This window comes from Dromaius novaehollandiae, chromosome W (assembly GCF_036370855.1).
Source record: "Dromaius novaehollandiae isolate bDroNov1 chromosome W, bDroNov1.hap1, whole genome shotgun sequence".
Classification (NCBI taxonomy): domain Eukaryota; kingdom Metazoa; phylum Chordata; class Aves; order Casuariiformes; family Dromaiidae; genus Dromaius; species Dromaius novaehollandiae.
Genome location: NC_088130.1, coordinates 30,442,612 through 30,459,203, shown reverse-complemented (window position 1 = coordinate 30,459,203; position 16,592 = coordinate 30,442,612). Strand labels below are relative to the sequence as shown.

At 37.5% G+C, this 16,592-nt stretch overlaps 1 protein-coding gene across 8 annotated transcripts in view; it reads left to right on the top strand.

The window, feature by feature from the left end:
* Positions 1 to 16,592, top strand: part of LOC112995243 (tyrosine-protein kinase Fer) — a 190,532-nt gene that overhangs the window by 24,341 nt on the left and 149,599 nt on the right. For all 8 annotated transcript variants that reach the window (XM_064500181.1, XM_064500180.1, XM_064500179.1 and 5 more), the window contains one exon: positions 2,390 to 2,489. In XM_064500181.1, coding sequence (XP_064356251.1) covers positions 2,390 to 2,489 — 100 coding nt within the window. The remainder of the gene's footprint in view (positions 1 to 2,389; positions 2,490 to 16,592) is intronic.

The window sequence follows — 16,592 nt, the reverse complement described above, 5'->3', positions numbered from 1 at the left end:
TTCAGGTGGAGCTCTTCAGGGCCTTTTCTGTTACTTGTAGTGCTAGTGGTGGAATAGAAGATGATGTCAGCTGTCCTGCTGACACTGAGAGTGCTGGGTCTAGGCAGTGAAGCTGACAGGAATCACAGTTTCATTTAGGTGCTCTGGAAGAAGGTCAGCTGCAACTGTCGAAAATCAGATTGGCAGTGTGAAAGCTCTACTGAGAGAAGGAAAGCAGTATTTTTTCTTTACTACAGCAATGTGGTTGGTGTTAAGGGGGAAATTTGGAGTAATGTTATTCAAATATAACATCTGAGTAATATAATACAAATATCAGGGACTGATGACTAAGAGATTCTTGGGCGCGTTAGGAGGAGAATATTAAACTAGTACTAAACATACTAAGTTAGACATACTGTCTGTAATAGGACTGCTTCCATAATCTGCTGGGATCTTGGCCTCTTCCCCAGGTTTGGACTGTGGGGAGTGCAGCCTTTTTGGTGCATGGTCAGTAGGCTGCCTTCTCTAATAAAATTTCCAAACCAAGTAATCACTTACAGCTGCTTACAGATTGGTGCATCTAGGTATAGTCATGATAGGAGAAGGGGAGAAAGTGGTGGTGTAAGTTAGAAATAATAAAGATTAAATCTATAGAGAGCTGGAGAAATGGAAAAAGAAAGCAAGCAAGAAAGGCATAGCGAGGATAAGCAGAAACAGCACTGATGGGAATTGAGTCATGTTTTTGAAAGAAACTGTATAAAACATGTTTTTTCTGCTAATCAGTTAATTCTAATAAATCGTTAGGTTTTTTAAGACCTTTCCAACAAAATATAATGCATATTAAACACTCCCCAAAAGTCTCATTACGAGCCATATTGATTTTAATTAATCATGGGCATAGGCCATGCAAATATTCTGCACCCCTTCTAATAAATCTGTGATTTGCTTTTTCTGTTTTTTTTTCCCTTTCCTGGTTTTCCTAAGAAGCATTTGAATAGCATTCTGATTAGTTTTGTTGTGTTCCCTCATTGTCAGCTGGCTCTGTTTGTTCAAAGGTTTTGTGTCACTGGAGCATTTACAGAATGGTCACAGAAACACACGATTCTTTTCATGTTATGTGGTATTATTTCTGCTTTTGTTAGATGCATTAGCGAAGTACTACTTCCCAGGGCATTATCTAAAACTTGTAAAGATGAGTGTCTGTGTGGTTCATAATCTTTAGGATACTCTGGCAAAACCTGTATTTTCCTTTCAGCAAAATGCATGTGCATCATCCTTTTTTATTCTAGAGAATTCTTGGATGATGGATCTTTTGATAAAACTCTTAAGGACAATAAATTGCTGTGCTTTTGACACAAAGCTATAGTAAAGCTTGTATCTTCAGGTTTATTCCAGTTCCCATTCAGATTTTGGATATTCTTCTTTCTTCGTGAATCTGGGCCCTACCTCACTAAAAAAGGGTGAATTGTGTACAGGAGTCTTCTGCATGCGAAGTTTGATTGCCTTTATCGTACTGAAAGATTGTCTAGAGAGCCTTTTTTTCTGTAGAATGGGCTGCCTTTTCTACATGTTCAGTGAGCTGAGCGCTTCAATTCAAGTTCCTCTTTCTATGATTTTCAATTGTGAATGTGTAATACTTTTTTGCTGAAGGTTTTAAGTTTCTTTAATATATATTCCAATTCTTAGGCATTGTAGAGGTGGGGGTTGTTATGGGAGTTTCTTAAAAGTTTTCTGATCTGTGAGCCTTTATTTCTGCACAGTGCACTAATTTTGTCACAAGGTGGATGGAAGAGACAACATTATTGTAATTCCTTGACCAAAGATGTCATGTTTAGTGGAGCTTCTTCCATTGGAAGGAGATCCTTCAGTGCTGTGTTCCACAGTGCTTGTTTTTGTTTTTTTCCTTTTAAGGGATTTAAGTCTCATGACAGGTAGTTTGGCCCGTACATAGTTGCTATTTCTAGACCATTTATATGATATGTTAAATCTAAAAATTCTTTTTTCTTGCCTTTTATTTTAGACTCTAAAATACTTCCTGCTAGTATACAGAAATTTTTCATCTGTTGTGATTTAATACGGATCTTTTTGGTGCTTTTATTTTTTCCTTTTGATTGAAATGTAGTAGTGTTTACGATAAACTGAATTTCCTAAACGTGTTTGTCATTATACTCTACTGCACTAATGCAAATGGGGATCTGTGTTTCACTCCTCTATTTCATGTCGTACATTTATTGATTTTGCCTTTGTTACAGCATGGAACAACCTGTTAATATAAATTCAAGACAGTGAAAGAAGATAACATCCTTATTTTGGAAAACAAATCCTGTAATTCTCTTTCACTAACACTGAGATGTTTTTAATGTTGAGGATAAGTATTTTTAATACATTTTGTGTTTCTGCCTTCTTAAAGGTCACAAAGACAGAACTGGAGAAACTAAAATCTAGCTATAGACAACTAATAAAAGAAGTAAATTCTGCCAAAGAAAAGTATAAAGAAGCTGTGGCTAAAGGTATGACTGACTTGTGTTAATTCTATCTATTTATTAATACCTTTTTCAAATGTTCTAAAATTCTTCCAGTGACACAAGGTGATGTTTTTATTTTGAGCAATTCAGTTGACTACAACATAAAAAATTATAAAGTATTTTAAGTAAGATGGGCTAATTGTCATCATGTATACTTGGTGGTGCTGTTTCAAAAAATAAATGATAACCCTTCCTTTGAGATAAATGAGAGTCTTTTTCTTTTAAGTTTTTCTATGATTCCCTCAGTGGATGTATTCGGAATGTAAAATTATTCAAATCAACTATAAAAATGGTAAGCAGGTTAGAATGTAGATGAGACAGAGTTGCAGCTGCAGCCAATTTGCATCCTGTGAACTTTTGTGGTTGCTGCTGCGCCATTCCTTCAGATGCTGCAGTGGCATCGACATCACTTCTTGACACTTAGTAGAATGCATCCAAATTTTCTAACCTAAAGTAAAAGGGGAAAAGAATTCATTTGTCCATTTTTAAAGGAATGAACTGTTCCAGTTGAGTAGCTTTTGATTCCCATTGAATTTTACTGGGAAAATGAAAACTTTTGTTCTATCAGCTTTTGAAATACCATATTAATATTTGGTGTTCTTGCATGTTTAAGGTTTCTTTTTTTACTTTAAAGAAAATTAATCGAGTGACAGTGTGTAAATAAAATTCCAAGATCCATCTTTAGTTTTTGTATGACTACCTGAAATGATACTTACTGTCCTTGGTTCTGTTGTACTATAATTCACAGTGCAGTAGAGTAGCTATCAACACTGAGGGAAAGGTTGTTTTCTTTCCAAATTTGTCTAAAATTCTGAGTGATAACTGGCAAAGGAATGTAAAGACAAAACAGTGTGGAATAAGGGAAATTATACTCTAGCACAGTTTAGCTTCAGGTTTTGACTCGTGTTCATGTTCACTTAAAAATGTAAATATATGCAAGTTGTTAATTTCATGAGTTCCCTAGCTGTTTTTTTACCTGTTACTTTAATTTGGAAATTTATCCCCAACTAGCTACCTAACACGAGAACATGTGGTACCTAACATGGAAAATACAACAAACAGGGTGTTGTGATCTCAGCTGTTCTTTGCATTCCTGCTTCCTGTTTTAGCTCTGATCCATGTTCTGCACTCCTTATGCACCAGACTTTGAAATCAAAGAGTGTTTTGGCTGTTCAGCAACTATAATGTTTTTACGTGGCTTGGATAATTGGATTAATATTTGTTTAGATAGACAACAAACAAAAGCTGTTTTTTAAAGACACTTTTCCTGTGGTTTTCCTTAATCCTCTGTCTCTTTTCTGCTTGCATTTGTATCTGTCTTCCATTATTATAGTTGATACTTAATTTTACTTTCTCTACCATCATAGTGTAAATCTCTGTTAACAAACTTTGACAGACTGCAGGTTTTTCTCCCAAGAATTGCAGAATTAGAAGTCCTGTGTTCCCCCCACCATCACCACCCACAAGATGCCTTGTTGTTTACAAATTTTGGAGTAGTTGTAATGGTGTGAATGAACATACTGCAGTTGTACATCAGCTGCAGGTCAGCTGAGCTGCTGTAATTTTTCCAGACATGGTATTTTCACAGGGTTTCTGGGTCCTTCAACTGCCAGACTGGTTTGTGAGGTATACAAGCTGTGGAATTTTTAAAATTGTAATGCTTTGTTATTCCAGATGTTAGTTGAGAAACTAGTGCTTCATTGAAATTCCATGCTATTAAGAGAAATACTTTTTTTTTAATACACAAACCTGCCCAGTTTTTCAGGATTTCAAGAACTGTTGAAAACAAGGAGGGAACAATGCCTACCAGAACAGTGGGAGGGCATAACCAAGTATTGAAAATAAGCTGAAAAACATTTTGTTAAACAAACAACAAGAAGGATGGAGACATTTTTGGACATCAGCTCTTAGAAAAAAATGTGTTAAAAGAGCACAAGAAGGAATTGATTGTTAGGATAAACAGTCCTAACTTTTTGTTACAGATAAGAAAGAGCTTAAAACAGGATAAATCTGTTGCTAAAGAGGTGTCTGAAGAATGACTTAAAGAAGTAATGCTTTTACGACTAGCGTCCAGGGCTAGACTGTAGTAGTTGAGAACAGCTTTCGGGCCCAATGTCATATCAGGGCTATGGCAGGGACAGTATCTTGGCATGTGCTATCTTCTGTTACCAGGGAACATGGTGTCAGCTGCTCTTTAGTAGCCTGGTATTACTTGCTTTTGTATTCCAAATGGTGTATTTCTTAGAAAACTGAATTTGGGTTTGAAACACCTTATTTGTTTGTTTTTTCTGGTACTTGGTAAGGTATTTTAATCCTGTCTGTTCCTGTCTATTCAAGATAAATTCACTGAATTGTACCTTTAAAGAGCAGTGCTTGGGTAAATATTTAATATTCTGTGGTATTTGGTGGACGTCTAGCTTTTGCGATCTGGTCTAATTTTTCCCTTCAGTAATACTGGATAGTGTGCTGCCAACAAATGTGTCTTTTGGTCACTTACAGGCTTGGATGATAAAGATCATATTTATGTAACGTATCATTAGACTTCTTTAATCTATGGCACAAGTAATATCCCTGGATTTGGGTAGCTAATACTGAACCTTTTAAAGGTCATCTTAAGTTCAAAGCACAACTTACATTGGCTTCATATTATCTGTGAGCATCTAGCACTTCTGCAAATCAGACTCAAAGTACCAAATGGCTTCGCAGAAATGAGAAGGGTCTTATGAAAGAAATGAATGCTTTATAAAAGCCTGGTTTGAATGACTTGTCTGAGTTCTGAAGCTATTAATGGAGATTGGGGCAGAATTCAGTTCTCCAAAGCATTGTTCAACTTGAGCCTGCCAGTTTTCCTTTGATTTCCTTTTCCATTTAGGTCTAGTTTCTCGTCTAGCCTGCCCAGTTCCACTTTTTAAAATGCTACTCTTGACAGACTCCTTTTTTCTGGCAAATTGAGTATCTATTACAGTGTCTGGCCCCACCTCTCTGGAGCAGAAGGGGGCAACCACTGCATAGAAAATCCTACTTTGTTTTGTGCCCTTGGGCTAGATAGAGTATGCTCAATTACTTGCCGTAGATTTGCGCAGTGTCTGTACAAGCTGGTCAACGTGAAACACTGTGTAACTGACACAAAGGAACAATTATGATATTTTGCTGTTTTGCAAGTGTAATGATTTGTAATGATTATGAAATTTGGCAATTTTTTTCTTTTTTTTGTGTGGAACAGTAAAGCCAACTTCTACTGAGAGAATGAATTTACTAGAGCTGCTCACCAGAGAGGTACAAGCATTTCTTTAATTTGGGAAAATAACTGTTTTCCTGTTTCTGAATGGCTGAGTTGTTAAAACTGAAATTGTATTCTGAGCTAAACACCTGCTTTAGAGGATATTGACTGAAAAGGGTAAAGACTGGCAAAGTTAGAAACGGTTGAAAGTGTTCTTCTCCAGTAGTGGTTTGTTGCAATATTTTCCTTCAATCACAATGTATTGTCAGGAAAGCTGTAATTACCATGTGCTGTACTTTCCACCAGGTATCAGGACAGTCACTTAGCATCATCATGTTGATGCCGTAGTACGGAGTTACTCCTGAATTGTTGCTGAAAACACTAAGAGGACCTGTGAAGAAAGTATGAAGACTGAGCAGTGAATAATACTGGATAGAGTTCTTGCTTGACTTAGGGCAGCTGTTGGAGGTTTTGCACAGGGGAGTCGTTTCAGTGAGGAAGAGGGAACTGCTTTATGAAGGGCAGAGGCAGAAGAAAATATAGTGCTTTTTTTGTTGGGTGCTATGGGTAGGTAGTTAGGGAATGGTAAGGAAGAAAGGAGCTGGATGCTGCTGGTACATAGTGGATTTGGAAGGAGATATGATGATGCTTGCGGTGTGGGGAATGAAACATTGGTTTGTCATGGCCATAGGGGTGTAATTGCTGTTGTGAGTAGAGGGGAGCCCTCCCAGAGTTAGGTTGCAGGAGCTTCGTTATGGAAGGGTTGGTGCTTTTCAGGACTAGAGGAAGATGAAAGCAACCAAAATGGTGGCTCTGGAGCAGCTGAGGGAAACCCTCCAACAGCACTGCTTCTGCTTGGGCTCTGTTGGGGAAGCAGTGAGACAGCTGACCTGCAGAGAGTAAGTCTTGTTCATTTGTTCATTAGGCCAGACTGCACCGTCCTGTTGTGGCCATCGCTCTCTGCATGCTGTCTCAATGGGAAATGACCAGTCTTGTTTGCCATAGACCTTACACCATGCAGCCATGCCTTGCTGTTCCTCTCTGGGTCAGTCATGACCATGGAATAACAGAGGCAGCCCAGCTGGCTGTGCTGTAAGCATGGAGCCTGCAAGTGTCTTGCAGTCTGGTTAGTGTCACTCAGCTGACTGATAGGCAATTCTTTGCCTTTTTCGGTCTTAAAATGGAAGAAAAGAGGAAGGGGGGGAACACAATTATGTGCAGTTACAGAAAGCAAGCTGGGAGAGGGTGACATCAGCAAGCTGATCTGGTCCAGTGCCTCTCTAATGAGGCATGCTTCAGCAGCTGGGAGTCTGAACAGATTAATAGTCTATTCTGGTTTCAAACCATATGAGTTGGAATGCTTTGTGAAAAGTATATACTGGGACTGCACCATGTTCCTTTGCAGAATTGCAGCAGTAGTGCATGCTGGGTTCGTTTTGAGCAATATATAAGATAAAAACGGTTATTAGATTGTCTTTGCATAATAAAGTGGACAGCCCTCTGAAATCCTTTGGACGTGTGATACTGAGGAAAAAATTGTGTAAACTTCTTACAGAGCAAGCCAAAATGACAGTCTCTAAGCCCACAGTGCTGTGCGGACATCATGCTGAGTTAACGAGGTAAATAGAACGTAATATGTTGACTTATGCTGCTGTAGAAAAACATGTCACTTTGACTTTTTGTGGAGTGAGTTTGGGACCAGCTTGGGCATATTGTTTCCACTCAACATTGACATGAAGCCATGGATTTGCTCTCAGTCCTCACAGACCAGCACTCATATTTCTGAGGGAATTTACTAGTGGTGTTTATTAACTGCTGTAGCATGTTCGAATTAATAAGACACAATTTTTTTTGTTACTCTTATACTTTATATATCTTCACTGCTGATACCCATTAACCAGGTAACTTTACTGAACTAACTCTTAACTCAGAAGCTTAAATCTTCAGTATTCTGTAAACTTGAAGTCTGTAAGTATATACAAATAGTTTCTTCCTATCAGAAAACTATTTGTCACTTGCAGTCATGAATCTGTTAGATGAGGTCTGAGGAAAAACCTCCTTGTCCTCTTCTTAGAAATGCACTGAATGGAGGAGGGAGTGGGCGACTTTGTTTTTTGAAGAAGCACATTCATGTTAGCCACTTGCAAGAAATGAAGAGGAAAAAGTGCTTTGGAGATTAAAAACCAACACACTGTTTTTATTCTGTCCATTTTTGTGAATTTAGTTTTGTGAAACCCAGGTTAATTAAGAGTACTGCACTTGCATCTCTTTAGCTGGTAATTCAGGCTGGTCAATAAATTTTAAAGTTTGCTTCCTGAGACAGAACTAATAAATAAAGTGCTTAAAAAGTGCTTTGTAGATCAGTATAAATGATTTTTAAAGTCTCTTCTGGTCTTACTCATCCCATTCACATGTATAGGGAATGTTTTCAGTAGAATAATGCAAGCAAATAGTATAAAAGAGCATTATTTTCCAGGCACAATGAAATAATCGTTTGAGAAAATGTGTGTCTCCAGAATTCAAATAAATAAGGAAGTGACTATATGGGAGGTTTGTTATTGATAAACAAATGTAGAGACAGCAAAAAATTCAGGAGCTACCTTTGTTAGGAGAAATGCTGAAAAAAATATGCATCTGAAAAGATAAATGCACTTCTGTGAAATTATCTGAAAAACTGCCTTCTTAAACACTGGCAAACTTCTCATGCATGTCTGTATGCTTTGACACAGCTCTAGAATTCAGTACTGATATTTAGAAAAATATTCTGAAGAGAACCAGAGGAAAAATAACTTTGAAACACCATCGTATTCAAGATTTGTGTCTTTTATCAAAGGAGGATTGTTGCTCCATTAAAAAAAAAAAAGAAAAAGAAAAGCCCTGATAGTCTGCTAATATTATTTTCAATTTTAAACTCTTCTGTAATCAAGTACTGTGATGCTGTAGCAAGATTTTAATAGAGAAAATTACCAAAAATCTGAAACCAAACTCGTTGGCCTTTCTTGTGAACTAAGACAAGATATCCTAATTGATACTAAGAACCTTGGGCAGTAATTTAAAGTAAAAATACTGGTTGCATATCTGAGACAGATAATGATAAAATGATAACGGATGAGGTGAGCTAAAAAATGCCATAATAATTCCCAAAGGAAAATAATTTGTTTAGTGCTTGTGTTCCGTGGTCTGAAGTATGGAAGGAAAAGAGGGAGAAAAGCGGGTGCCTGTGTGCGCGTGTACGTGTGTGTGAGAGTAACCGGTTCTTTTCCTTGCGAGTTGTGACAGACCAGATCAGGCCGAGGAGTTTGAGAGTAGAGTTTGGCTATCATGCCCTGCGGTGTACAGTAGGATAGAAACTACAAGATTTAGTTGAAACTGTCTGAATATAAATCTAACAGGAAGAAGATTGTGTGAGTCATTTGAGGAATATGAAGGGGACTGCAAGGTCAAACCATCGAACATGAAATCATGGCAAGTTTCAGAGAACTTGTTTGTTGACACTGTAGGCAGTGATTTCTTAAAGCAAGGAGTGCTGGAGAATAAGCAGCTTAAGGAGGAGTTACTAGGCTGAACACAAAAAATGTTTGGTGTGTGTGTTTGTGTGGGTTTTGTTTTTTTTGTTTAAGGATGTTGTAAGAACAGTATTCCTGTAGGAGTCCTACCTTCCCCCACTGCTGTGTTTCATTTGAAAGGGTTAACTGAGAGGCAGTAACTCATGTAGTACAGTGGAGCTTCTGGAAAGTGTTTAGAAGCAAAGCGGAAGTCTCTGTCCGGGCCCTGGGGGCACCAACAACCTTCCCTGTCCCTGCCCACCCTGGGTCTTCCCCCCTGCCCAGCCAGCGGATCCCCTGGCACCCACCCTGACCCATGGGCGCCTGGCCTCAGCCCAGCGCCGTCCCCACGGTGGTGCTTGATGCCCCTGGGGCCCTGCTCCCTCATGGGCAGCTGCGTGGGCCTGGGCTGCCAGGCCTGGCCCTGCCCCGCCGGGACCCTCAGGGCACCCCGACAGCCTGAGGTGCTGTGAGGGGCTGGACTGGTGAGCTGGCTTGGGTTAGCAGCTGCACAACGGTAATTGTTGTCAGTGGTTATCGGGAATCAAAACCCACGTGTGGAAGGTCTTACTTGGGGGTTCAGGTAAAGCTCCTTCATAGGGGCACCTGCATTCTGCATTGGTTAGGTATTACTCAGCTGTGGCTTAGTGTGGGTACCACGTACGTCTGCCTGTCTGTACCGCCGTTAGTGAGCGTCTGCTGTAGTGCAGACTTGGTCTGTTGTATAATGTGAATGTAATCTAATCTAATGTAGCTAGATACTCACTTTGTTTCTTGCTTCAACTTTTTACTATCTTACTGTTTAAAATTTTGTTAGGTTAATTGTTACCAAATTTCTTTCTTAAGTAAAAAAAAAAAGCATAAAATCCTTCAGCCTTGTCATACATTAGTTATTTTAATTCATTATGAATCTCTTGTGTCCTTCAACTACTACTGCTAATGTCTTTACAGAGCTCTGTCTTTCTGCCTTTGTGTCTTTTAGTAGTTGGAGATCTTTTGTACCCTAACCTCTCTAACTTTAAGCCTGATTTTTTTTATATATATATAAATATATATGTATAAAAAAAATCAGACCTAGAAGTGATTCTCAGTTTCCACTTTCTGTTCAACATCTTTTGGTATTTTTCTAGTCTTAAGAAATTCAGGAAGTGGTAATATTCACCTTGTTCTGGCTGTTGTTCCTCCTCCTCAGAGTGCCTTGTCACCCATGTGTTGGTGAGCCCCACAAGTGACTCTACAAAGAAACGTCTGCAGCTTATTGAAAACCATTTTGTATATTCCTGATTATGGTTCATTATTTGTTTTTGTCTGAATTGTCTTTTATGTTCATGTGTATAACCATTTTTCAGTGTATCAGTAAGAATTAAGTTTAAAATCGATTCATTTCTAAGTTACTTCCTCCATCAAATGGACTTGCTAAGTTCTAAGCATTAGCAAGACCATTTGTATATTTGCTTATGGCAGTGCCAACGGACAAGTTGGTAGATGTAGTTCCTAGCTGCAACCGCTTCCTTTAGATGCTTTGCTAATTGTTTGAAAAACAAATCATTCACCACTTCCAGTTAGTAAAAGGTATTTTCTATTCCGGAAGCATCTATTTTGATCTTGTGCTATGCTATCTTCTTTGTCTAGCATTAGAGCAGCTAAATATTGTGTAGTCAACTTGTGGTGCTATTCTAACTTTGTTGCTTCCTCCTCCCCCCCCCCCCGCCCCCATTTTTAACCTTATCCAGAAATTTTGTGTGACTTTAGTCCAAGAAATGCCAGAAGCATAGAGGCAGTTACGTGATTTTTTGACATAATGTCCTTGTCTGCTAGGTTTCCATGAGTTTGTTAGTCACAGGGTTTTTTTTATGTGTAAAGATTTGTTCCCCACTCCTCTAATGAATATATGGGCTTTCAAGATGTTGAGATTGCCCTTCTGGTTTTCATTTGGTCTGTCCTAGCGTTTTCATATTAGGTATGTGTCTACCTTCTTTTGAAGCTAAATTAAAGTCATTGTCAAAAGTTCAGCTTGCATCGCAAAAAGATTTTCCCTTTTGTCAGATGGAGGTTATCTTCATTAGTGTTTCTTCATGGGACAGCATTCTCTGCTCACCGAAGACAAAGGTCTTATCTCAATGCCAGGAGCTATAAATTCTGAAAGTGAATTAATCTGCTGTGAGCTCAGCCTTTGCAATGGTCTCCATTGCCTCTTCTTTGAACACTTTATCATCACTTTTGGATGGCTGAAGGTCATACCTGTCAGTATTGTTAATGCTCCCATGGGTGCGAGGCAAGGGTCAGTCCTTCTTGAAATATCATAACATTGGACATTTTCCAGGATTTATGAAAACTATGGGAGAACTTACCATGGACATTTCTCTCTAATTGTAGAGATTGTAAAATGGGACTAGCTATGTCAGATTTCTGAAGTTTTGGCAAACTGTTTAGTATTTCAGTCATCCTTCCTTGAAAAACAGTTACGATATTTATTGTTTTTAAGAGCATAGTCTGCATTTAAAGATGCAAGAGTCTGAGAGAACATCTCAGATATGATGACATGCTTAGATGTTGACACAATTTTAGCTGTCTGTGTCTTATCAACTTTTTATTGTTTGAAATCTCTCTGTTTTTTCCTCTTCCCCAAATGAGGTCTCAAAGAAAAAAAAACTAATCAAAACCAAAGCTAATTTAAGGACAAATTGCTTAATAACTGATACTTCCAGGAACTGCTCTTGGACAGTTTTTCGTAGCATTGTTGCCAAGCAATACTGAGAGTAAAAAATATAATCTTTCTGCAGAGTGGGATATCTTTGCTAGAGTGGTTTGTGTAAACTGAAAGACTAATTTGTTATATTTTCAATGAAACAAAAGTTCAGGGCTTGTGGTAGAGTGTGTCCACTGAAGTACAGTGTTGTGCTTTTTTCCTAGCAGCTTGTCTACAGCATAGACATAAAGAATCATTTCTTACTGCATTCAGTTCTGGAATTTTTCATGACATCTTTCTGTATTTAACCTACCCAAAATGTTTCTGTTTGAGCTTTTGATTTTGAGGGGGATGCTTTGTATTTCTTGTTGATCAAAACAAAAAATTTCACTATATGTTTATTTTCTTTAAGATTAAATTTTTAATAAAATTGTTTTCTTTTTGGTACCCATGTAGTGTTGCAGGATATTACATAACTTGTAGCTGAAGATCCCTAATTGAAAGCAGCTCAGTTGGAATTTCCTATTGCAGAAACAACAACAGATATGAGCCTCTGTCATTAGTTTAACCTACCTTACAGTGAAGCCGAATTAGAAATTGGAACAGCTAAGCCTGTGCCATGTATTAATTTGTGTCTTAAAGTTTACACTACAACCACCCCTATTGGTAGGTGATCCTTGTCCCGCACAAATTAGTGGGAGCTTTACAGTGAATTCCACAGTGTCAGAATTTCACTGTTTGAGTAAATCATCATCATCTATACTGCAAATTTGAACCAGTCACAATCATTGTTAAACTTTATTGAAGTCAATATTGATAGGTATTGATAGTTAAAGGTGATAAATATCTAAAGGGAATTAACATTTTTGATCAAGCATAAGAAGTTGGGAGAAAAAATCGTGGAGGTCGGGAAGACCTGAGCTCTTCAGTATAATTATCTCTTGTTGATCTAAAATGTATATGAAGAATTTGTTTTTACAATACTTATTTTCTGAAAGTTGGTTTCTTTGAGGTGCTTGCACTGTAAATTAATGCTTATTTAAAAAAAAAAAAAAAAAAGAGAGCATTATTAGCTGAAGCTGTTCTCAGTTTCAAAGTAGTATCCAGTTTCTGTTCTTCCATTCTAGGTAAATATTAGGCTAGAGGAGAGTAATAGAACGTCAGAATAGCCAATCTGCCTTTTTAACAGCAAATACCTTAAAACAACTTACTGGATGGCTATGTTGTACTGTATGTAGTAAAAACTTCAAAGAGTTTTTATTAAAATTTGAAATACTCGACTTCCTAGAATGGTTTAACAAGTATGCCAGCTTTCTCTTTGCAAATTTCAAACTTGCATAATTGAATTTTGCAAGCTTCATAATAGTGTTTATGGCATGACATATTGTATACACAGTCTGTTTCTATAAACATTAAACAGATTTATCAACAACTGATGGCAGTAGAATTATAATTAGATCTATTTATGAAATTCATTATACAGATAAAGAAAATTGGATGTTTTCCTCTATGTTAATTGACATGTAGAACAACTGTGCATGCTGCCTCACTGCATTCTGCTGCTTTAAAAAACAAATTACAATATGGAAATAGTACTGTAGCTTGTTTCTTATATTAATTATAGGTCCAGAGGCTGTATTTAAAAGTTGAATGTGTATGATACTTTGATTTATTCCAGAATTAGTTGAGTTGTTCTACTTAGGAATACTGGATGGCAAAGGAATTTAATCTTCAAGGCAGATAGGGAAATGACATAGTTTAGCCATTATTGAGGTTTCTGAAAGAGATACAATATTGATAGTCTGTAGTAATGTGCTTGTGATGATTTTTAGTGTAAATATTCAGCTTAGCTTAACTGTTCGAAGCTGTTATGGTTCATAGGTCAGAAACCTGTATCGATGGTGTACTGTACAATTTGGTGATGTATGCTGGTTTGTGGTAAACTGGGAGGGAATGTCGTTTAAATACCTGCACAGACAAGTCATAGGTTTTAAGCCTTTAAACTGACTGTGATATTCAGAAATAATTTCAGGTAGTATAATGGAGGGCATGCTGGCCAAATACTTTGAGTAGAGGTGGCCAAATACATAATAAAAATAAAGAAACAATCTAGCATTTCTCTGTCTGCTACCATGTTGTCCTCCTCTTCCTGTTTCCAAAGAAGTGCTCCATCCTGCACATCTGCCAGGGGACTGGGCCAGGGCCAGGCCATGCAAAACACCCTTTCCCTGCTTTCTGCTCTGTATTGCAGCTGCCTTGTCCTCTCTCATCATCCAGTCCCTATAGTGTAACTACCACTTGAGCTCTTCCTCTCCATTCAGTCATCTTCCATCATCTCCCCATGTTCACATACCTTTTATTCTCCAAGATGACTGCATAGTGTATACGTGCTAGTTTGCAGATGAAACATCGTTGCCCTACATTGCTCTTGATATATTGATGGCAGACACGCCTGTCTTCGGTGGTTTGTAAATTCTGGTATCTTTTTCTGGGAAAATTAGTCTCTGCATGAAACACGAATTTTAGTTCTTTGTGTTTACAAATGACAAAACTGTTGTTGTTTTCCGTGGCAAAAATTTTAGAGGAAGTTGAGGTGGTTGTCTCTCCAAAATAGCAGTTTTGGAGAAATTTTCAAGAGAACTACTTTACCTGAGGATATATACATTTTTTTGTTTTGGTTTGGTTTTTTTTAAGAGCTTAGATACATAGATGAAAAATACTTCTCCAATGACAGTTCTGGAGATACGTTTTCTGCTTGTTGTACAAGGTAAATGTGTTCATATAGTTGACATCTGTTCCACATATGAAATTAGGCCAGTAATTAGAATGTTTTCAATTAAATGAAACACAAAATACTCTTTTAAAATAATTTTCTTATTGTGTTTTAAGAAAATAACTGGCCAGTAGCAAATGTCTAGGGAGCACAGGAGAATGGGCAAGCAGATAGACAGCTGTCTCAACTTCATGCACATTTGTTATTTAGGGAATTCCTGAATCAGAGGTGCTGTCTTTGTTCTTAATAGCCCTTCAGAGATTTTTCTTGTGTGCATTTGTCCATTCACTGTTAAACTACAGAAGGTTTTCATGTTAAAAATAACCTTGGACAAAGAATTTACAGTTTAGCTACATGCTAGGTAAAACAGTAGTCCTTTTATTTGTTTTGAACAAAATATCTACTATTTTCATATGATGCCTTCCAGCTGTTATATTGAAAGGCTGGGCACATCTGTTCACTGGCCATCTCCTCTCGTGTGTTGCTGCTCAGTCTTCTCTATTCCAGCTTCAGGAGTCCTCATCTTAGTCACTGCTTGTGCATATTGCATTTCCTACCTTTCTGAGGTTTGATGCCCTTTCTCTAAACCTTTTTTATTTCAAATATGTCCCTCTTGAGGTGAAAGAATTGCATGCTACGCTATGTGGGTTTACTCAGTGGCATAATAATGCTGTCTGGTCCTTTCTTATTAGCACATTTTTGGATAGCTGCTGAGCACTGAGCTAACATTTCCATCAAACTACCTATGCTGACCCAAAGATCTCATTCCTGAGTCCATTTAGAAAGCTTAAAACTGATTATTGACCTTGGATAGTTCTTCCCTGTGTGCATCTCTTTATAAATGATTTTATAAATTTATAATATTTATAAATTTACTTTATAAATTTATAAATTTACTGTTTCATGATTTAATCACTATGTTTCATAGTCCTTTTCCAGTTCTTTGCACTGGACTCTCATTTCCACTTTCTTCAGTCAGCACCTTCATCAGTGTCTTTATCACCTCATTTTTTTCTTCTACCTCTTCTAAATCACTTATGAATATGTTAAGAAACACCAGTCCCAGCTGATATTCCTGAGACATTCCATTAAGTGTCTACCTTCTCCTATGAAAACTGACCATAATATTGACTATAACATTCTCAAGTGCCTTTAAAATTCTAAGGCTAAATACCATCCTGTCCTGGTGATTTCTTCTTGCTTCATTGTTCCGTAAACTCTCCTTCCAACATTTCTGAGGAGGGAGGTCCTTTGCCTCCTTCATTTCAGCATGAAAAAGACATTTCAGCATGGATATCTCCCAAGGTCTTTCACAGCAAACACACATGCAAAAAATTTCATTTAGGTTTTTTTTTTCCGATCACCTCCTTTTATACAGTAATTGTCAAGAGGTCGTTTGGATTCTCTAAGAAGCTTCCCGATTCCAGTGTGTTTTTGAAAGAGGATTTGTTATCAATTTTATCCCTATTTTACAAGTTGTTCCCTCAATTCTTTTTTGACCTGCCTTAGCATGTTTTTGTTTTCATTTATCAGAGTTCAATTGTTTGTGTATTTCTCGTTTGACATGATTTCAGCTTTTTAAGGTATGCTTTCAAGCCTCTATGCTGCTATTTAGCTATGTATGCTTCCTTTTTCTTTTTCTCAATTCTTTTGATGTGTGGTAGACAGATGCATTAAAATGTGATTTTATTACTTGAAGTTAAATGATTTTAAGAAATGTGTCTGTCTGAATGAGATTGGTTTAGTTACTGTATGTCTACCTGGCAGGTAATTGTGTATATGCATTTGATAACTGCAGATACAGGATTCATTTAAAATGCCTTTAGTTCTTGGAAAAGCTAAAAACTAATCAGGGTGTATA